Below are 23,727 nucleotides of genomic sequence, written 5' to 3' on the forward strand. Positions count from 1 at the left end.
AAAATAATTTAATGAATAAATTGGGTGAAAAACAAAGAGCAGAATAAAATAAACTTTGAGAAAAATAAATTTCTTGTTTTTATGCACATCTGAGCCCAAGCTTGCCACACTGCCTCCCAGATATGCTTTATACCCCCATATATGCCACTCTGCCCCCCCAAATATGCCTTAAACAAGGGCTCGACAAATCCCAGGTCGCCATGGCGACTGAGAATTTTGTCCTGGCGGCACTTCAATGTGCGGCCCGCGTGAGCAAGACCAGACTGGCCCTGCTGACGTTGCAGCACGGTGTGTGCAAGGCGCCTAATAAAATTAAAGTTGCCGGTGTGCACACACGGCGGTCTTACTACCTCTCCTCGCGGCCGTTCAAGGAAAGTGGACCTATACTTAAAGGGGGGGGGGGTTATCCCTTGGGACACTTTTGTTGTTGAAAATAAAACTTTGTTAGAAAAAAATCCTGGCTCCTAGATTCAAAACAAATTTGTCAAGCCCTGTTGTATACCAAGTACAGTATCTCACAAAAGTGAGTACACCCCTCACATTTTTGTAAATATTTTTATATCTTTTCATGTGACAACACTGAAGAAATGACACTCTGCTACAATGTAAAGTAGTGAGTGTACAGCCTGTATAATGACTCAACACACAGCCATTAATGTCTAAACCTTGGCAACAAAAGTGAGGTACACCCTTAAGTGGAAGTGTCCAAATTGGGCCCAAAGTGTCAATATTTTGTGTGACCACCATTATTTTCCAGCACTGCCTTAAACGCTCTTGGGCATGGAGCTCACCAGAGCTTCACAGGTTGCCACTGGAGTCCTCTTCCACTCCTCCATGACGACATCACGGAGCTGGTGGATGTTAGAGACCTCGCTCTCCCCCCACCTTCCGTTTGAGGATGCCCCACAGATGCTCAATAGGGTTTAGGTCTGGAGACATGCTTGGCCAGTCCATCACCTTTACACTGTTATACAGGCTGTACACTCACTACTTTACATTGTAGCAGAGTGTTGTCACAGCTGCTGCAGGACTACATCTCCCATAATGCTCTTTTAGCTAAGGGGCTGGCTGAAGCTGAAGGGACGCAGGTTGGATGTCCCTGTAATAAAATATTTACACAAATGTGAGGGGTCTACTCACTTTTGTGAGATACTGTATGTCCTGTCTACCCTTTGTACAGCGCAGTGTAATCTCATGGTGTGTTATAATATAATAACATATATATTCATAGTAGACTCCTGAAATATTTCTTGTCTGTAGTGACCTTTGAGCCTTGTACCTTCATTTGCAAAGATCATATTTCCAGCATTATCATGACAGAGCCAGATGTATGTAGTTAATGCTTCAGATTTTTTTTGTACTATGAACACAGGTGAAATAGTCTCGCATATTATTGCCTTTGTTTTAATGAGGACGTTGCTGTGTTTGTAAATTAATGCATATCTGTATTTACTATTCCTGTAGCGTCTCTTTAAAAATATTATGATTTCAGCATTCACGTGCAGTATTTTTTTTGGTGGGGGGGCGGACTTGTGTCTTTTGCTAAAATGTACAAAAAGGGATGAATTCTTTTTCCCTTTTGGAGGCTTTGCCAGGTGGCGATTTCCAATCTTAAATATGTCTCATCCTGTCCTAAGATGCATTATCTAGATGTTCAACATAAGAGGTCTTCCCAGAAGCTGGCACACATGTTGTGAACCCATTTTAGCAGCACAAGACCGGAATCTCCTGCATCTCAGAACAACGCCAGCCAGCTGATTTTCGTTGTAGAAGAAGAAAGCAATATACTGCATATGGCATCATATAGTTTTAGAAATGCTTTGTAGGAAACAAGTTTAGGTAAAGCCTCGCGTAGGTTCATCATCCTGGTATTATTCAAGCACAGCACACATCCTGTGATGAGTTTCTGCTTGCATGTACCACCATTCTTTTATTAGAAAGAAGTTGTGCTCTTCAGTATATCTGTTTTAAAAACAAAAACATAATTCTACTTTACATGCCATAAACTTTTGTAGCACATTTAAGTGTCATATTTGCCATATCTTGCTGTTTGATTAGAGTATCTGCCGCCATTGTTGTTGGAGAGTGGCTGGAGAGAGTTTGGTCACACATACACAATCTTTTGAATTTGTATTGCAAATATTGTGGAGCATTACCTTTACTATGGTTATGAATATTTTCGTGTTGGAAGGTGATATGGTTGTGGGTGAGGTTAAAGGAAGTATACAGAAAACCAGAAAAGTGTCACTTTGTGAATATTTCAAGCTTAAAAACCGGTATTGTGACAGATTAAATCTTTCACCTTGTTTGTGAATGTACGCTTAATTGTATTTCTGCCACTGAAATATGCATGTTGGCTCGTGAATAGATTGGAGTGGCTTATAGCTTTAACCTTCGTCTGCACTTCTAGTGACAAGAGCTCAAAGAGGGCATGCGTAAAGAGCGAATGTTGGCGGAATGGTGAATCCATCATTTCAACCAATAGAATAAATTAACATTTGCACCATGGGTACACCCGTAAGATCCAGTTTACATTCTATGGTCATAGCAATTTCCATAATTTAAAACCAATTCACCCAGAATGTATCGATGTGAAGACCATGTCCACGTGCATGAAGGCACACAGTGGAACCTTCAGGACTGAAAACTGGTGTAAGATATATTGGCAAGACGTTCAAACTGAGGATCTTGCATCTTGCAACGGTCTTCCTTGGAATTGGTCCAAAGCAGGACGTAGGACCTCCTCCTCTTAATGAGCTAGAAATATGAAATGGATCTCATTTCATACTATTGCTTACATATTAGATCTAGGCAAAAAGTTCCATACGGAGCTGCTTTCTGGAGATTTTTCCTATTATCGAGAGACCTGGTAAAGAACACACTATTATGCGTTAAGACATTTTTTGGAGGCTTCTTATTGATGTTAAGTGGTATGACGACATTTGCGTTGAGACTAGGCGACAGGCAGGCTCATTTTTATTTATTTTATATGGGATATTTATAGACACTAACAAAACTTTTTTTTTTGACTTGCATGAAGCATAACTTTTTATTTTACATGATTGTAAGATTTGTGATTATTTTTTCTCGGGTAATGCCACATAATTTAAGAAGTAAAATTATATATATATATATATATATATATATATATATATATATATATATATATATATAATTACATACATACACACACGTGTGTGTTTAGTGATCTTGCTTTCACGTTCAATACCTATTATTATTTGTGTGCATTTTCACGTGTTTCCAGACCTTTCTTCTTTTTTCTGTTTTGCAATAATGCTATATTTGTAGTATTGTTAATATTTTACTACCTGCTTAGTATTTTAACTATTTTCTGTTATTTTCAGGTTTTTTGATTGAAGAATAGTTGGTCGCGCAGAAAGTATTATCAACACTCAACCGGATATTGGAATGTACCTGTGATTTGTTGTCATATGGAGGATTAACTAGACCACAATTGAAAGTTGCTATACAGAAGGACTTTTAACAGGGAGTTGAAAATTTCAAAACAAAAAGAAACACAACATGTCATCAAACCGGAGTCAAAATCCACATGGACTTAAACAGATTGGTTTGGACCAGATCTGGGATGACCTGAGGGCTGGGATCCAACAGGTGTACACCAGACAAAGCATGGCAAAGGCCAGATACATGGAACTCTACACGTATCCTTAAGAATGGTCCATCTTTATAGGGGTTTCTGTTTAAAATTCATGGCTTCATCTGGAAGACTAAAGTTGGTATAATGGGATCATATAACCCATCCTGAGGGATTGTGGTAGAGCCAGTTTCTCGTAATGTATGGCTGTAAGTATATGTGTGTTGGTGCATTGCCATTTCAAGGCAGCATCTCTGTTGGGAAGAACAATCACTTGTGTGGCTCATGTGGCATCAAAGAATGCCTTTTAGATTATGGTTTTGCTTTCACAGCATTTAGCATAATTTGTTCATTAAATCTTCCTTTAAACTTTTGCCAGTCAGTGTTATGTAGATGTTGAGGTTTCGAAAGTTATTTACTTAGTAAAGTATGTGACAGGTGGCCAGTCTAGGTTAATTTATCAAAAAGTAACTGTGTGGTCCATTTTGCAAAGGCAGAACCCCCAAGACACATTTGCCCCTTTCCCTACCCCCAGCTACATGCCCTGCACATGATGTACTCTTCTCCAGCCTGATCCAGCATTAGCTTTGCTGAACTTTTGTGGTAAGGTAAGTGGGTTTTTTTGTGTTTTTTTTTTTTTGGAGGAATGCATATTAACCCCTTGATGACAATTGACGTACCAGACACTTTGCAGAAATTAATCTCATTGACAAGTGACGTGCCAGGCACATCATGAGGTTAAACATCTTTCTTCTCCCAAACGGTGCTGCCGGCTTTAAGATTAGGAGGCAATCAAACAGTGTTGCTGAACTGCCTTGATATCGCTTCGGAGAGCCGCCACGAACCAAGATTTTGCCTTTCACAATATTTTTTATTAAAATCTCTCCCAAATTGTCTTCAAAGACATGGGGCAGAATGAATACATGTCAAAATTCCAATTTGAAAAAGTAAATACTTGCTGGTGTTGCGGGAGCGGGCGGTCAGGCACTGTACCTGTGGGTCCCAGTAATCCCGCGCAGTCCCGCAAGACTACCTTCGCGCTGCCCCCTTACAGTATCTCTTCTCTTGTTCCGCCCAGGAACAAAGCGGAGTCACGTGATGTCACTTCCTGTGACTCCGCCTTGTTCCTGGGCGGAGCAAGAGAAGAGAGGCTGTGAGGGAGCAACTCGAGGGCAGCCTTGCGGGACTGTGCGGGAAATCTGCAGTTCAGGTAAGGAGGTGGGCGTGATTGGCCACAAATGTGGTGGGAGTGGAACACTCACATTGCAGGAGCAGGCGGGATTGGGCAAAAAATCAGCGGGATTAAAAAAGCAGTCCCACGCAGGGCTCTACTTTGATGGGGTAAATTGAATTGGCCAGCTTCAACGATATGCAGGGGTCAGGATGACCAGATGTCAAAATTCCAAATTTAAAAGAAAACTGCTCCTTCCAAATGTGGCCCTTAAACCCCCAAACAACGTGACAAACCCATGCGTGGGTGGTATCACTGTAGTCAAGAGGCTTTCTGAACACATATTGGGGTGGTGTTTGACAGTGACATATACCAGGAGCTGGAAAATCATTCCTGCATTTCAGTGTGTAACAGAAAACACACAAAAATCAGTACCACAAAGCTTGACAAAGGCTAGTAGTAGAATTAGTTCATGGAAAGAGTAAAACAAAAAAAAATAAATATATATATATATATATATAATACCATGGACTGTCTAGTTTTCAAAATTATATAGTTTGATGGGAGTAAATTGAACCGAGCAGGTTTTTTTCCATTAGCTTCTGTAGATGAGTAAAAGGTCCTTTTTCACCATATTTTATGATTAATTTTTTTTTTTTATAGTAAATTAGGTGATATGATCAAAATAAAGGTACCTTGTCTTGAGAAAAAAAAATATATAACTTGTGTGGCTACAGCAAATGAGAGAAGAAAACTACAGATAAAAACAAGCACAGCCATTGTCCCCAAATGGTACAAAAACAAAAAACAGCTCTGTCCTTAAGGTGTTAAAAGAGTCGCAGAACGTTCTTCTGTAGTAGGAGTATCGTGCGCACTAAACTGCCCTTTTACCGTTATACCAATCCTCATAAAAGAGGTTAAGATGTTTCATTTGTAGGATAAGATTTTATTACTAGACTCTTAGTTTGGCTATTGACCTGCAAAATATGGTTTGGTCTCTCTTTTTAAAAAAACAAACATGTTATCTTGGGTTTTTTGTTATAAGCTTTGAGGTTAAAATATTTTATATATGTTACTAGTGTCAATGAGCCCACATTAGGGGCCCTGTATTGTGAAAGTTCCCAAGTTCCCCAATGAATATTCATGACTAACCAGTGTCAGTCTGGAAATACCAACAATTCAACACAGCCTCTGTGTGTAGAATTCCTTACCACAATACCAGTGTTGTGTGAGAGCAGTATTCACATGGGTGTTTTCTATTCTTTTTATTGGTCCTGTTTTATTGAATATGATGGTTTGTATTCAGTGTTTGACCTTTTATGTTTCATATTATGGCAAAGCCTCATGTCATTTTTGGGTATATCTGGCTGAGGTAGCGTCTCTGTTATGTTAATATTCATTAGCACAACCTTTGCTGTTCATGAACGTTGTCATAAGCCATGCATGTGCGGTATATAGTCTAATGCCTGTTTTGCTGGATAAAGTAATTCTATTAACTTATATGCATCTATGCAGCCTAAGCCTTGTAGTTTGTTTCCTGTGCCTACGATGGAATTTTTGTGCTGTATTTTTGCAAGCTGTTTGTTTCTTTGAAATTTCCAACACTTGTTCAGGGCACAGAATGTTTCCAACACTGTAAGTCAGGTGTCAACAAATTTTGTTTGGCTCTAGAAGCGAGGCAAAGAATTCACGAGCCAACTTTTTTTTTTTTTTTTCTTTCCCAATAATATTTTTATTTTCATTTATTATTCTTTGATCTGCAGTTAAACAATGGCTATTGGGGCGATACAACATAAAACACCTTTCTTCAGTGCTGCACCACTTTGTATGGTACTGCAGTGAACCACTTCATGACAAGGTGTATTATACACCATGAAGACTCTAGCTTGTATGTTTTACCATTTTTCTTACACTTACACACACTAACGGTAACAAACATCTTATGCTTACACAATCTTATGCTTACAGAAACACATGCTAACATTCTACACTCATGTTACACACATTCTAACACCATATACTAATACAAATACTATATGCTTACACACACTCAAGCTAATGCCATACTGTAACATACACCATACCATACATGCAAACACTCTTATCCACATGCACACACTATCCAACAACATACACACACTGGCCAACACTATACATATATAAAAATACACATTCTGGCACTACAGTGTAATAGTCATACTGACTATGGCGCTATACATTTACACATACACACACTGACTCTGACCCAACATTATACACTACTATCTCTCTCAACTTGTGAAGACCTGCCACGTGTATGCCTATCCCCATCGTGACTCTAAAATCCCACGCTTTCCTGCAGGGGCATGGGTGCTGTGAGGCTTCCAGCTGGGTCACATAACGTGTATTACTTGACCAGGCTGGACGGTTTATGGCACCCACAAAACCATGGTTTCGTGTCACCATGACTAACTGGTGCCTGGGGTTAGTCGAGCCCTGCTGTAAGAAGTATATAGTTGTAAATGATACCTTTTTGTTAAAAAACAAACAAACAAAAAAAACCTCTTGGGACCTCAGGGATCAAAAGAATGAGGCGAGGATAGCAACTTCTGCCCTTTGTTATGGTTTCTATAGGCCTCTTTTCTTTCTTGATGTTTTCTCGGACAATAAGCTCTATTACTCTTGGGTAAAAATGACTATTATATTTATATAATGATTATTTTTGGAACCTGGGTTTATATGTATTAAAATGTTTTGATTGATGTTATTTCCTGTGCAGGCGGGATGTTTATTTCAGAAGAGCAGTCATATGAACATTTTTATTCCTGTTTTTAAGTCCCTGGTACACCTCTAAACCCTGCTGAGTTACTTCTTTGTGAAACATTGCAGAAGTAATACTTTACAAAGACCGCTTCCCTTGTTTATTTGGTAACCTTATTGTGGAACTTTTGCAATCGGTGTGCTTACTACAGGATTTGACACGCGTACATGTAGGTGCCAGACAGCAAATGCCAGTTGCCACTGCTGAGCCATGGCTTATCTTTTTTTGTTTGTTTTTTTTATATTCCTCTCAGGGTTGCAAAAGTGTGTTAGAATTCTGTTTAGTAATCCTAGATTATGCAACTATGAACATGTCTGAAATGGTGGCACAAAGGGCAAATGTAAATATGATGCAAGCATTTAGACCAGTTGAGGACTTTTGATATTGGCCCAAGAGAAAATGGAGTCCTTTGGCAAAGCTGACTTTTTTTGTTGGGCCACCGTAGAAGATGTGAAGGAAAGAAGGATGACTACAGTGTGTGGATCTGGATGATGGTAACTAACGAACTCCTTTTATAATGTAGTTGTCATTTTGTAAAATATATATATTCTGTTTTATAGTAACTTTCTGTAAATATTTACAGATATCCTTTTTATTTTTTCTTCTTACCATTAACGTTTTAGGAACTTTATGCCCTCACAATTTTGAAACGTTGAATAACAAATCCTTCAATACACTTGGCTTCCTGTCCCTGTGACCAGTGAATAATTGGATTGCGACTCGTGTATTGTATCACACTTTTTGTGTGTGTTTGTATACAGACAGTTCAGTATACCATAAAGAAAGGCATCAGTAGCATTATGCGTTTACCAGACTCCAATTCTTGGATAGAAATGACAATACCCAGATAAAGTAGGTGATGTTTCAGCTTTACAGGGTGATAAACATCTGAGTGAGGCTTCTGGTCCTTACTTTCTCCTTGTTCCGGTGCTCTTCACAGTCGGTCAGCTGTTAAGGCATTAGTCAGGGTCTGGTGCAGAGAAACTGTCCAGCAGTGTGTGTACTTTGGGCTCAGGATCTTTTTATAGATCCTTCCACATGATTCCTCCCTTCTGAATATTCGTTTCCTATTTTCTTCCCTCTTTATAGTTACCACTAAGCAAAAAGGCACAGGTAGTATGTTTTACTGACGTAGTGAGATATTTACAACGTGGCAGAGTCCTTGGGCGCATATTTGGTTTGGCATGACTTGTATCCGGGTGTAATATAATTTGCTATTAAAACATAATCCACCCTGACACATCACCCCTTCTACGTCACCCCTTCTACGTCACCCCATTGTTTTCTTTTGAGCTTCTTTAGGACTATACCCTTCCTGGTTTAAGGCTTTCCTTGTTAAAGCTCGAAGGTTGGATGGAGCAGTCCTATATTTACACCACCTTAAAAATAAACACAAGTCCATGTTTTATGTGTGTGTGTAAACTCCATATCTTACAATGTGTTGTACAATGGCCACATCTAGGCTTTGTTTTTATATAGATATGCATTTAATGTGTGTGTATATAAATGACATTATTACAGTAAATTATGAAACAACTGTATTATCATTTGCATGGAGAATAAGCTTAGCATGCTCCTCCTTTTGTTTAGGCAAATGAAAAAAATTCTTTCAAAGGAACAGTGCTAGATTTGGAGCGTTTGCCTCTTTCTTAATGTGTTACTTAAGCTCAGCGCACCGACATTTTTTCTTTTCCCTGTTTGCACATATTTGAGGTTGTTGGCTCCTCATCAGTCTGGTTGCAGCTTGCTGTCCAGGGGTTAATAGGGAGGAGGTTTAATTGCACCTCCCCCAACACATTAATAAGGTTTTGGTAGCAGTATAAACTGCTTTGTGTGTCCACTATGTAGGAGGTGAGAGTAGGTTCTCACCCTATTGAGAGTGTGCCTTGACGTGGCGGGTGAGCTTAATTATGCTTTGGCCAATTCATATAACCAAAACCTCTCATTTATACTATGTTTATATATTTGTTGCCAACTTTATTAGGGTGAGAAGCGCAGACAGTTTCTGTTTTTTGTGTTACTTAAAGCAATTGTAGACCGTGTGTCGTCTTTGCCTGGCGCATGTTTCTGTGCCATTGTTATGGGTGAGATAGTGCTGGGTGTAGAGGTGCAAAGATGTGTTTTTCCTTGACCATTAGCTTCAGTCATGTTTATAACTACTGCACCAGTGTACACCAGTCAAACCAAGCACGGGGAGCTGGTGTACCGCCATCAAAGTCAAAAAAAGGACAGGCGCCAGGAGGAGCTCAGTTTGTTGGGCTGGAACTATACAAACGCCTCAAGGAGTTCCTGAAGAATTACTTGACAAACCTCCTCAAGGTGAGTTTGCTTTCATATGTAAGCAATGTATTGCCTGGAAAAATGGTGGTAAGGCCACTTCTCACAAGGAGAATGGGTAATGGGATCATTCAATTGTTACAAATGTATTGACCAAGGCATGATATTTTAACAAAATAAACCTGAAGTTGGTCGAGCACCCGAATATAACCACTTTCACCCTTCAGGATGGCGAGGATTTAATGGATGAAAGTGTTCTAAAGTTTTACACACAACAATGGGAAGATTACCGGTTTTCAAGCAAAGTATTGAATGGGATCTGCGCGTACCTCAACCGACACTGGGTCCGGCGCGAGTGTGACGAAGGAAGGAAAGGAATATATGAGATTTACTCTGTAAGTTTGTGGCTTTTTTATGTTTGCACCTGCATTTTGGCAAAGCCAACTCGTGGCAGATGGTAATATGCTTGTCTTTCCTTATTTTTCCAGCTTGCGTTAGTAACGTGGAGAGATTGTCTTTTCCGGCCCTTAAACAAGCAAGTAAGTTATTTTCAAAAAGTATTTTAACAATTGTACCCTATTTTTACGCTCTTGTTGATGTAATTGTAGCAAGATGAAAACAGAAGTCTTTAAAAAAAAAAATGGTTGCCTGTTTGGTAGGTCAGAATTTTGGTAATCAGTTTGCAACAAATGTATTGGTGAAATACATTTATGTGCTGCACAGATAAGATACGGCTATGGCTGAGCTAGTGTTCATCCATAATCATCTCCCAGAATACTCTGTTCTGGCGAACGCATAGCATTCTGGGACTGAACAAAGTGATTATGCATAGAGCATTGCCAATTGGCTTTATCTAATGCATGTTTGCAAGTGGTTTCACTAGGCCAATGTGTATCTAAAGTGTCTGGATGAAAAGTCTTCTTGATGTGTAACTCTGCTCTGTTTGCACTCTACAATTTGTTGGATGCATACGTTGCAAGTATGGCATGTATCACACCTGCTTCTTCCATTACACTTGTAAAGCTTAAGTGAATCGCCTCAGAAAAATGTCTCCTGGCCCTCGTCCTGAATTGAGCAAGCCTTTTAAGGCCTTACACAATCAGACTAATTATTTTGTGTTTAAAAATTGGGCTAAATTTAATTTTTATTGTCTCTTTGAAGGTGACAAATGCTGTGCTGAAACTGATTGAAAAGGAACGAAATGGAGAAACCATCAATACCAGACTCATCAGTGGTGTTGTACAGTCTTATGGTAAGACGTTGGTGTACCTCACATTGTAACATTTCAATCCACATTTATGATTAATGAAAGTAGCCACCTTCATGGGCAGTCACCCTGCGGTCATTTTGGAAAACAAATGCAGTGGCTTTTTTGTTTTTGTGAGATTTATTTAGAGGCACCTATGAACATCAGTGGAATCAATGCACTAACAGTGTCCTTTTTATATTTACAGTCGAGCTAGGCTTGAATGAAGACGATGCGTTTGCCAAGGGCCCAACGCTGACAGTATACAAAGAGTCTTTTGAGTCACAGTTTTTGGCCGACACAGAGCGTTTCTACACGAGAGAAAGCACAGAGTTTTTACAGCAGAACCCTGTCACAGAGTATATGAAAAAGGTAAGCTTGCTAGCTGAGACCTGCCAGCTGATGCTCACTCCACAAATTACAGTTGTGGCCGAGTGCTTGTTTTTTGTGGTTTACTCCTTTGTGACAGAGGTTTTACCCCCTTAAATGCCCGTTTTCAGCATATCTCTGTTCACCCATGATTCTCCTTTTCCATGTTTAGTGTAACCTCATAAATTATATATATATATATATAATTATTTATTTATTTATTTAGGACAGATGGGGCTTTCTGCTTCTACCACTTTTTTTTTTGACAGTCTGCCATTTAGTATGTAAACAAAGGGAACACACGTTTACAATTTTTGCTCCTGGAGCAAAAAAGGTAAAGTGTTAGGTGTATTTGTAGTGGAAGGGGCATGGGGTGTTTGGGCACCCATTTTACATTTTACACAGTTACACCAGATTGGTCTGCCGGAAGCTGACAATCTTGGGTCTTGCTGACAGGGGAATCCCCAAGGTGTCGAATGACAGCCTAGTCTTCTGTATACCGCCACAGAAACCTCTCTGGCGGTGTGAAAACCGTAGGGAGTACTATTATGTCGTCTGTCATCTAGAGCTTCACGAAGAGGTTAAGAAATCTGTTACATGCTCTGTGTGCAACAGGAAGAACGCTCAGTACTCACTCACCAATACAATGAGGTGACTTCCACTGGCTTCCTTCTTCATGTTGTTTTTTTCTTCCTTTCTTCCCATGGCGCTTTAGGCAGAAGCACGGCTTTTAGAGGAGCAGCGTAGAGTACAGGTTTACCTTCATGAAAGCACCCAAGACGAGCTGGCACGGAAATGTGAACAAGTGCTAATTGAAAAACATTTAGAGATCTTTCACACAGAGTTTCAGAACTTGCTAGACGCTGACAAAAATGAAGGTAAAATGTTTTTTGAGTAACATGAAACTGGCTTATATGATTAAATGTAGAAAGGAGCATCAGGTTGTATTGACTTAATTTTCACCAGTGTATTTCTCTTACACCTACACTAATTGATCATATGGGAAATTCTTCATTCAGTGTGTGTGTGTGTGTATATATATTTTTTTTAAATCAGCAGGTTTTTCCTTATCAAAAATCACAGTGGCGTATTCCATATCATTGTTTCAGTCTAAACCAGAGACTTTTATCAAGACGACCTATGTAGACAAAGAAGTTCAATAAATAGCGCATATCGGGTATAGCACCCACCCCTAAAGACACCAAGGAACCTGTATACACGTGTATAACTGGTGACCTTTCGTTAGTTTGTCAGTTTGTATATTTGTATCTGTTAGGCTTTTGATCCTTGAAACCCCTTGCCATGTGTCGGCTCTTAACGAAGTTAACGGATTTTCATCCGTATAGTTGAAATGGCTATCATGTTTTGACATTGGACTAAACACCAAATCTTGTGGTGGTCTGTATTTTTTTTCCTTACTGGAAAGATGCTTCTTTTTGCAGATCTGGGGCGGATGTACAATCTTGTATCTCGAATTCAAGATGGCCTGGGGGAATTGAAAAAGCTTTTGGAAACACATATCCACAATCAAGGACTTGCTGCTATAGAAAAGTGTGGAGAAGCGGCACAAAATGTAGGCCACCTTTCACAGAACTAGAATCCCATATTCTTGTTTAACAATTAATTATGACTATGATGTGACGCATAAGAGCACTCTTGACCAGGGCTGTACAACTGAAGTCCTCAGGCCACAATTTTTATCTGATCCCATCTTAACGAAGAAACTACTTGTTTTCAGGCAAAGATGGAGGACTAAAGTCATGCGTCCCAGTCCTTGACATAGCATGGTCCTCCGACATTGTCATTGTAAACAAGCTGTTCAGCCGTTGTTGTGTTGCTCTGTATTGTATCATTAAGGCAGCTACATAGAATAGGTTGTGTTTTGAGTCAGATGATTTTTGCATGAATTGTTTTTGTAAGTGTCTGAGTTAGGATGAAACTTGACTTTTTGTGGCAATAGTCTGTTAATTACAGACCAAAACTATTGCAAAACCATGGCATTTATGAAACGAGCATGAATGCCCATGAGCCAAAAGCAACAACCACCAATAAAGCACTTGGATACCCTTGGTTTATGGCAACCCTCATTGGCTAGGATGGAAATGTTAAAATTAACTACCTGCTATACCCCGCAAGCACTTTTTTTGTGCCATTAGGCATAGTGTCACAAGTTAACATTGCTCACAAATTTCCTCCTCCTGTTCTTTGTGTTCATCATAATACAAGTATTAATGAATTGAAATGATAGTAGCGTGTTTTCATCAAGATAATGCTGTATAACCGGTTTCTAATGCGCGTTTTCCTCCCCCCCCCCCCCCCCCCCCCCAGGATCCCAAAATGTATGTACAGACCGTTCTGGATGTCCACAAAAAATATAATGCACTAGTTATGTCGGCATTCAACAATGATGCTGGTTTTGTGGCTGCACTAGATAAGGTGAGTCGCAGTAGAAATGTTAATGAATGACCAGCACGTGGTATGCAGAACTTTTAGTAAATTACCTTCTTCTGCTGTCAGGCTTGTGGACGGTTTATAAATAACAATGCTGTGACAAAGATGGCGCAATCTTCCAGCAAGTCTCCTGAGCTGCTTGCCCGGTATTGTGACTCTTTGCTGAAGAAGAGGTGAGCATGGTTATGTTTTATACACCCAGAAATGCCCTTGCATCCCTTGGGCATCTCACCTGCTGCAACTGTACGGACCACTCTACTAGTGATGCTTGTCATTTTTAGTTTGCATTCTGCTCTTTTTGTCCTAGTTCAAAGAATCCAGAAGAGGCAGAGCTGGAAGATACACTAAATCAAGTGGTAAGGATCAATAATCACAAAGATTTTAAACCTGTGTGCAGAATTTTTTTTCTGACCCTTTTATTCCTTTACGTATAAGATTTAGAGCAAAAACATACATTTCTGAGAGTGTTCCTAGCAGTCAGTTGTGGCAGTGGGTGGAACCAATAAATGAAAGTGGAAAACGAAGAAGAGATGTTTGTGTCCTTTTTAGGTTCTCAACAGTGGGAGTAAATAAGCAAAAGGTCTGAGCCAGACCTACATATTTCAAAGTCTAAAGATACATTAAATAAAGCTTACTTTATGATTTATGATATGATTTATCTATATATTACATTACATAGGGCCAGACAAGCTTTTCTCGCAGCAGAAGCTCACTGGGGTTGGACCTTTAAAATGTATACTGAAGTAAAGGCGATAAACCCTCCAGCAAAAACTTTTAAAGACAGTGCTCTACAAACAGCCTGCCAGGTGGCCAGAATCCACCTCTTGGCGACCAGGGTTTTGCAGGGCTGCCATTATGAATTTAATGTAGTGGGTGCCGTGAAGCACCGAGTGGGGTCACATAATGCATGCTACGTGACCTTGTGGGTACCTCGCATGATTTGCTTCACTGCGCGCTGGCAGGAAGGCATAGTGTGCTCGATTTGCGATGGCAGAACATAGGCAGTAGCTTGGCAGGTGAGAGGGGGAGTAGTGTATGTGAGTGTGTGTACACTATAGTGTCATTCAATGTGTTATGTTTATAGCACTGGAGTCAGTGTGTCTACTGTATTGTAGTGCCAGAGTCAGTGTGTATGTGTCCGCAGTGTAAGTGTGTAATTTTATAAATGTATAGTGTATTTGTGTGTGTATGGTGTTTGTTATAGTATGGCATTAGCATGAGTGTGTATGTTAGCATATAGTGTTAGAATGTGTGTATGGTGTTAGAATGTGTGTACATGAGTGTAAAAATGTTAGCGTGCGTTACTGAAGAGTGTTAGTATTTGATGAGATACGATGAGGTGTTAGCGTGTCTTTTTACTGTATAGGGAGTGTGTAAATGTAAGTGTATGGCAAGGCTTGGCAAAACCCGGGCGCCAGGTTGGTTAGTATAAAAATAAGAACATGATTGGGGAAGAAAATAAAAAATAGCTGCTTATTTTTTTGCCTGGCACCTAGATCCAAACCAAATTTTTTACCCCTGCTTTAACAGCTCCAACTCATTAGAGACTAGATACGTCTGCACTGATCTACATACAAATATAGATCATTTAGTTTATTCTTTTTTTACACAGTAATAACGCAAACTTAATCACATTTAGAATCTCCAGGTTTTGTTTTAACATATTTTTCCCTGATCATTGTCATCTGATAAGAAGAGTGCGAGTAAAACATATTCTTCTTTAGAGCTCAAAATCTTATGCTGCAAGATAACGGCATACACAGGGGACTTCCACCCATTGCCAGATATAAAAAAGTTTTTTTGTTTATAAAATTTCCTTTTGTTAAAAAAATAAATAAAAAAAAATTAAATGACTTTTATATATTAACACAGAGTAGGTACAACCTGTAGGAGAGCTGATTTCAGTGTATACACTTCTCCCCTGTTTTCTGGCTTATGTAGACATTAATACCAACATTCTTCTCCAGATGGTGGTTTTTAAGTACATAGAAGACAAAGATGTATTTCAGAAGTTCTATGCAAAGATGCTTGCCAAGCGCCTTGTTCACCAGAACAGTGCAAGTGATGATGCAGAGGCCAGCATGATATCCAAACTCAAGGTAATAATTCCTGGGCCATATTACCGTATTTGCTCGATTATAAGACGACCCCCCCAATCTGAATATTAATGTAGGAAAAAAAAAAAAAGAAAACCTGAATATAAGACGACCCTATAGGAAAAAAGTTTTACTAGTAAATGTTAATTCATCTAAACTATTTTTTTTTTAATAAAAGCTATGATTGAGAAAAATATTTTGGTTTTATTTCCTTCTATTTTCCAACCTGCACCCCAGTTATGCACATCTGCCCCAGAAATGCCTTATACCCCCTATATGCCACTGTGCCCCATGATATGCCTTTTAACCCTATATGCCACTCTGGCATTTAGAGGGTTAAAAGGCATATTATGGGGAAGAGTGGCATATAGGGAGGTTTAAGGCATTCAGGAGGCATAGTGGTGTATAGAGGGTTAAAAAGGCATTTCTGGAGGCAGAGTGGCATTAAGGGGGTTAAAAGGCATTTCACAGAGCACTCTGCCTCCAGAAATGCCTTATGCCCCCCATTTAACACCCCCCCCCAAAAAAAACTTACCGGTGTTTTTGACTTCCCTGTCATGCAGCCGGGGCAGCGTGTAGATCGCGCACTTACGCTGCAGGCGGAAGGAGGCGTGGCTAGCAGCAGTGGTTGTCTGCGTCCATCGTGCAGACCTTCCCCAACTGTCAGAGATCAGAGTTCCCCGCACCGGTGCGGGGAACTCTGATCTCTGACAGCCGGGGAAGGTCTGCGCGATGGATGCAGACAACCCCCGCTGCTAGCCACGCCTCCTTCCTGCTGCAGCGTAAGTGGTCTACGCCAATCGCGTAGACATCTACACGCTGCCCCAGCTACACACCGGGGACTCAGAAGTACCGGTAAGTGGGGCGGGGGGACAGGAGGATCCAGGTCCCCTGCAGCTGCGGGGATCTGGATCTTAGTCGTCTCATAGTCGGACCTATTTGAGGTCTGATTATAAGACGACTCCGATTATAAGACGAGGGGTATTTTTCAGAGCATTTGCTCTGGAAAAAAACCTCGTCTTATAATCGAGCAAATACGGTAATATCTGTGTTCTTCACGGTTTCAATGTCAGTCTCACTTAAGGTGATCTGAAGGCTTTTAGGATGTACCAGCTCTAATTACACCTCCTGCCCCAGACAGCTTCAGAAATTGCTTATTTTGCATGAAGAATATGACACGGATTACAGTAACAGAAAACCTCCTTGTCAGCCCATATCCTACACTTTTCACACGTTCGATTTTTCTTCCTTTCTGTTTAGCAAACTACATTGGGAAAAACTTACTAAAAGATGGCCAATGTCAATAGTCGTGCAAAACCTAAGGGTTACTACTAAATGAAAGTGATAAAGCCCCAGAACGAATATTGTATTATTACATAAATAAATCTTTTAGTAGTCCCAAATAGTTTTAAGTCTCATTTATGTGGTTAATGATTAGTTCTAGGGTCCTGCTGTACAACAGTCGGTATTCTGCGTAACCTCGTGGTATAAATATGCTAGGACTGTTAGACATTTTCAGCTCTGGGAACGAAAGTAACGTTATATTTTTTTTATACAATAAAAATTATATTTTTAAAGACTTATTAGGTATCAACAATAAGTTTTATTTGTGTAATAACATAATATTCTCTCTGGGGAAAAAGTTTTATGCATCCTGTAGCAGAATTCAGTTCTAATTGTGCTTTTTTCCCCAGTTTTTTATTTAATTTTTGTCTTGGTGCTCGCCTTTTAGTAGAATATATTTGGGAAGGAAACAGAACAATTGGAGAAACTGGGAGACATAGTGCTGATTGTTTCATCCGGCGTTGTCTAACCCTGTCTTGCGCTGCCCTTCATGGTCTATATTGTATTGCAGCAAGCATGCGGCTTTGAGTATACCTCAAAACTGCAGAGGATGTTCCAAGACATAGGCGTGAGCAAGGACCTAAATGAGCAGTTTAAAAGGCACCTCACCAATTCCGAGCCACTCGACCGTAAGTATCGCCACTCGGTTGTGAACTCCGTGTAACTGTTTTTGCGTGAGATGGCACCTATGCAGATAGAATTGGTTTTGTGGCCATTTTAAGAGTTTGCATCGGACTATTGGGCACGTCTTGCCTACCTACTGTCTCAAAGGTACACAAATATGTCCCGAATCCGATATGCATTAATAGAAATAAAAAATCAGTCATGCTAGCTTTCCCTGTATGTATTCATTTTTTAATTACTATTATTGTGATGTAGTGCAGGACACCATTGTCTGGGGGTTCTAGTGACTTTTCATAAGAAAGTGTTGTCTGTGTAAGGGCAAATCTTTCCGACGTTACTCAGGTGGCACTATTGGAGCAGTCCACGTCTCCATCATTACAATAGCTGTCTTATTAGGAGGACGTTTTCTTAGAGCACTCAAAAGTGTATTGGAGTGTCGACCTAGTTTCCACGCTACGTGTTGTGGACTTTATGCTTTCTGCTGTATTCCTGCAGCCCATGCAGACCTTTTCCTTAACCCACCTGAGATAATGCCACAGTTCTACAAACTATACAGTGATATGTTCACAATGATGTTTACGTGATATTGGGGTGTCCATCATCCACATTGCCGATTTCCAGTAGCTTTTTAAAGTTTATATTTGGTATTTTTAAGGCTTGATTGTTACTGCACATTGTTCATTTTCACTATCGCACTATGCTGATGCTCTAAATGTAATGCATATATAATGTTTCTTTCTTTTGCAGAACATTTTAAATATAATGTAGTTTTTATGACCATTTCACTTTTGAATTAAACGCTAAATTAGAAATAATTGGCGATCCCAATCTTTTTTTTTTTTTTTTTTTTTTTTTTTTTAACAGCTAGCGCCCTTATTTGTGTAATTTGTTTTTGTTTTTCTCTCTCTTTGTAGTGGATTTCAGCATTCAGGTTCTCAGCTCTGGATCATGGCCCTTTCAGCAGTTTTGCACATTTGCGTTACCATCCGAGGTATGCTCCTTATTTTTCCTCTTCTTTCTGCGTCTGCTTGTTGTGGTTTCATTATATTGCTAATGATTTTGGGTACCCCCATATTCATTTATTAGTTTCATAACCTGTTTGATAACTTCAGAACTCCCCCAACTAGTTGTACTTAATAAGTAATAGATGGTTTGTTTTACATTGTTTGATGCATGCAGTTCTCCAGTTGTTGAATGGTGTGACTGAGACTGACTCGCGGTCCGTTGTAAAGGATTAATTAGAAGCTTTTACGCACCCCTCTAACAAAGTCCTTCCTAAAAGCAACACTGAATATTTTATGTACGGAACTGTTTTGTTTTAATGTTTTGTACCTTCAAACAAATAGCTATTTTTAAAACAGGCTCTGTTGCTGTGAGCTTAATTTACTTTTAATTTTATATTTTTTCGCCGCATGCGTTACACTTCATACATGGGTTGCTGAAGATGTGGTTTACACGTGTCTTTAAAAGCAGACCGGTTAATATTTCCTTTTATTTGAAAGAGCGTGTTGTATTTACATTTTTAGCATCGTCTTTCCGTTAAGCAGACTGGTGACGTTTAAATGCTAATTGGGAACTCCCGCTATTTTGTTTGTACTAGCATTAAATTATTTTCCGAAAATATGCTGTTGAAGTTTTTGCATAATGTTTTTTCAGGAACCTGCATAGACATTCGTACATGTCTTGGCTCTCGTATCTTTGCCTAGTCTTAGATAAACAATAGTGGCTCGGTCTTAATCACCCAGCCGGACCCTCTGACCAATGAAAGTCTATGGACTCCATTAGCGTTGCAATAAAGAATCTTGTCAGTCATCCAAAATATCAGGGGTGACAACAATGGCAGCCGGCAGTCTGCAGATTTATTGGAGCAGAAGGTGTTTGTCGACGCTAGCTTACATTACTGTGCAGAAAACTGTATTTCATGTTCAAGGAGCATTTTTTTTTTTTTTATTTTAACCCTTTTGTACTCTTAAGATCCTCCTTGGCGTTTAGGAACTCTGATGCCTTCTTTCTTTTTGCACAGCTGGAACGCAGCTACCAGAGGTTTACAGCTTTTTATGCCAGCCGGCACAGCGGAAGGAAACTGACTTGGTTATATCAGTTATCTAAAGGGGAGCTGGTCACTAATTGCTTCAAAAATAGATACACCTTGCAGGTGAGTGGGGGTTTGTAAGAAATCCATATTTCAGTTGGAGTCATTGAGTTTTAACTATTAAGTGTGGTTATCTCCTTTTAATCAAGATAGCTAATGATGAATCTTTTCTACATATAGTAAACCATACATTGCATTATTATTATTGTTTCAGGCTTCCACGTTCCAGATGGCAATCCTGCTACAGTATAACACAGAAGATGCCTACACAGTGCAGCAACTCACAGACAGCACTCAGATAAAAATGGTACGCTTAGTAGTTTGGCGAAACCTTTTTACTTTTTCCGTATATGTATAGGTTTAAGCAAGTTGTGCCCAACCTCATAATGTGTGTTTTTTGTTGTGACAGGACATCCTGGTGCAAGTTCTTCAAATACTGCTGAAATCAAAATTATTGGTGAGTTTTATTAAGCCACTGAAGCACCTCCATTGGTACTGGATACCTTAATATTGCTTTATATGTTTTGGGACAAACTAATCCTCAGTGAATCCCCACTTCCCCTGCATAATACGGAGTGGGGACAAGATGTGCAAAGATCTTTTTTTTGGGAGGCCATTGGTTACTAGCTTGACAGTTGTATAAGCTGCTAAATAATAATTAGGGGCAGTTGTGGTTGATGGCGTGTTTAGGGTCAATTTAGGGGCAGTTGTGGTTGTTGGGGTGTTTAGGGTCAATTTAGGGGCAGTTGTGGTTGATGGGGTCTTCAGGGTTAATTTAGGGGCAGTTGTGGTTAATGGGGTCTTCTCTTCAGTGTTAATTTAATGATGAGGACTGAGGGTTAATTTAATTTAAGGTTAACTTAAGGTGCCGTTAGAGGTAAAGGGGGGGGGCAAACTGAGGGGAATCTAAATCCTGGGGGCAGTGAAGATTTACCCTGTATTTAGTTATAAAAGTATTGTCTGTGAACGAGTCTGCAAATCTATGAGGGCACTATGGCATATCAGGGGGGTATAAGGCATACCTGGGGAGGACGGAGTGACATATCTGGGGTAATAAGGCATATAGGGTATATAAGGCATATGTGGGGAGGGCAGTGTGTCTGGGGGTATGTGGCATATCTGGGAGGCGGTGTGGCATATCTGGGGGTATGTGACATCTGGGAGGGAGTGTGGCAAGCCTAGGTTCAAATGTGCATAACTGGGGGGGGGGGGCAGGTTGGGAAATAAAAACAAGAAATGCATTTTTATCAAAGTTTTTTTATTCTGCTCTTTGTTTTTAACATCCTACGTTACTTTATTAAATTATTTTAAATGAAAAATGTACATTTTTTTTTAATCCGATTAATCGAAAAAATAATCGGCCAACTAATCGATTATGAAAATAATAGTTAGTTGCAGCCCTACTAAAGCATTAAATTGCATTACTCCATGTCTTAAAGTATACTTTATTTTACATTACAAAGTGTAATAACAAACGTTCTTTTTAAACACCAGGTTTTAGAAGATGAAAATGCAAATGTAGACGACGTAGAGCTGAAGCCGGACACCTTAATAAAGCTATTCCTTGGCTATAAAAAGTATGTTATACCTTTTGCACCAACAGAGCAGTATCTCTTATTTCTGACTTCCTTGGCAGTATAGCAAATCATTGGCCCTGCATAAAACATAGTAAGAGTGCGGAGGTGCTGATAAAACTACACTTTATTTTACTGAGCTAGGAGAAACGTGCCATAATGCTTGGCTAAAGAGATCTAAGTATCTTTTTTTTTTATTTGAATCAAGCTATTCTTCCTACCTGCTTCCCTGTTATTTTACATGCTTCTGTGTAATGTGTAAACTCCTAGTAGTAGTAATGGAATTTGAATCAAGTGTATAAACCAATATTTTTTTATTTATTTTTTAAAAATTCAAATGGCCCCCTTTCTTATTTCTTGGCAGTAAGAAGTTAAGAGTGAACATCAACGTGCCTATGAAGACAGAGCAGAAACAGGAACAGGAGACAACGCACAAAAACATTGAGGAAGATCGGAAATTGCTCATCCAGGTATCAGCACTTGTCTCACTCCACTGACTTTATTCTCTCCTACATGGAGACTTGCAGGATGGAAAATGGTGCACTCTTGTATCGGATGACTTGTTTTTTTTATTTTAGGCTGCTATTGTAAGGATTATGAAAATGAGGAAGGTCTTGAAACACCAGCAGCTTCTGGGAGAAGTCTTGACTCAGCTGTCCTCAAGATTCAAGCCACGTGTTCCGGTTATTAAGGTAAGGACAAATAAAATGTAGCTCTGTTGCCCTGGTTGGGAGAAAATGGTTATCCTAGCTGTTACCGCTTGCTTGTATATGTTATTTTTATGTTCTTGCTGCTATGTGGGTTTAACCATTTTTTTTAATGTTTAATAAAATTGTTATGCAGATGCTTGTAATGTTAACTTATGTTTTCTCTTGTTATACTCAACCATATTAAATCTTATATTGAGGTCAGCCTTATTCCCTAACTAGATTAACTTCAAACACTTCTACTGTATGGCCGTTCCACATATTTACCACCTTCCTGTAAAGTAAAACCTTGTATTGCTGTGACTTGCTGTCCTAATTCTCCCATTTTGAAATATACTTCCCTCTTTTACTTTGTCGAATCCCTTTGAGCTTCACTGATCTACATAGTTTCCAATGAAAGAATGTTCCTATAGTTAATACAGGCCTTCTTGAAACAATGAGTCCCTGATGCCCAGAGCTGAAAGTTGAGACATGTTCCTCAATCTTTTGTTTTTCTCCTTCTTGCCTTTACAGAAATGTATTGACATTCTAATAGAGAAAGAGTACTTGGAACGTGTGGATGGAGAAAAGGACACCTACAGTTACCTGGCTTAAATAACATTTTTATACATATATTTAGCAGTTGGTAAAACTTAATTTGTGTGACCCTCGGCAGATAGTAACATTTTTATGTGGTGGAAAGACTGGAGAAGAACTGAACTTCATAGGAGCCAATCTGCTGCCACGTGGTCCCTACTCTTTTTAACAACCGGAACAGGACTCCAAGAAGCCAGCCTCAGACTTACATCTGTATCGCTCAGGACTGCGAACATTTCAAGCATGTAAATATGGACACCAGTGCCCTTTAAATTAAGAACAGAGGGAGAGCTTGTACCCGAACTGAACAGATGTTTGCATGCCACCACCTCCCTTCTTTTAAATCAATAGATTTTGGCTGTATGGGCAACCAGTGTTGGTAAAGACAGTCCCTATATATATTGGCGGAGCCCACTGAGAGTTTGAATGGACCTAATGTAATCTGCTACGAAAACCCCATTTGTATAGTGTGTTTCTTTTTTCTTTTTTTTATGTGTGGAAAATAAAAACAGAAAAAGAAAATCAAACAATTTCTGTACAAATTGCTTTGGTTTTTTTGTGTTATCTTTTTCCTTCCTAAATGTAAATAAAAAGTTCCAATTACAAAAACTTTGTGATATCTTGAACAATCCAACTCTGTATGTAGCATTACAGGATTTGACTGTGATCCAAATTGGATGTATTAATTGTGAGCATATACCTCACCAAATAACTGCTGCATCACATAAAGAGGAATATTTTGTACTCAATGATCCATCACTAAAGGGTTTGAGATACTAAAATT

General features: G+C 39.4%; 1 protein-coding gene across 1 annotated transcript; it reads left to right on the forward strand.

Moving 5' to 3' along the window:
• Positions 1 to 3,543: 3,543 nt before the first annotated feature.
• On the forward strand, positions 3,544 to 22,961 carry LOC149286608 (cullin-1-like). Its single transcript, XM_089493822.1, has 21 exons — positions 3,544 to 3,683; positions 9,732 to 9,906; positions 10,092 to 10,259; positions 10,353 to 10,403; positions 11,026 to 11,116; positions 11,319 to 11,482; positions 12,195 to 12,357; positions 12,922 to 13,052; positions 13,808 to 13,915; positions 13,997 to 14,103; positions 14,238 to 14,286; positions 15,898 to 16,029; positions 17,882 to 17,999; positions 18,909 to 18,985; positions 20,018 to 20,149; positions 20,301 to 20,393; positions 20,496 to 20,543; positions 21,581 to 21,663; positions 22,025 to 22,130; positions 22,239 to 22,352; positions 22,881 to 22,961. Exons 1-21 carry the CDS (start codon positions 3,544 to 3,546, stop codon positions 22,959 to 22,961), a joined length of 2,331 nt encoding a protein of 776 aa, XP_089349948.1.
• The last annotated feature ends 766 nt before the right edge of the window (positions 22,962 to 23,727 follow it).

The sequence above is a fragment of the Sceloporus occidentalis genome, unplaced genomic scaffold (genome assembly GCF_023333645.1).
Source record: "Sceloporus occidentalis isolate IW3139 unplaced genomic scaffold, rSceOcc1.0.p SCAF_67, whole genome shotgun sequence".
In the NCBI taxonomy this organism is placed as follows: Eukaryota; Metazoa; Chordata; class Lepidosauria; order Squamata; family Phrynosomatidae; genus Sceloporus; species Sceloporus occidentalis.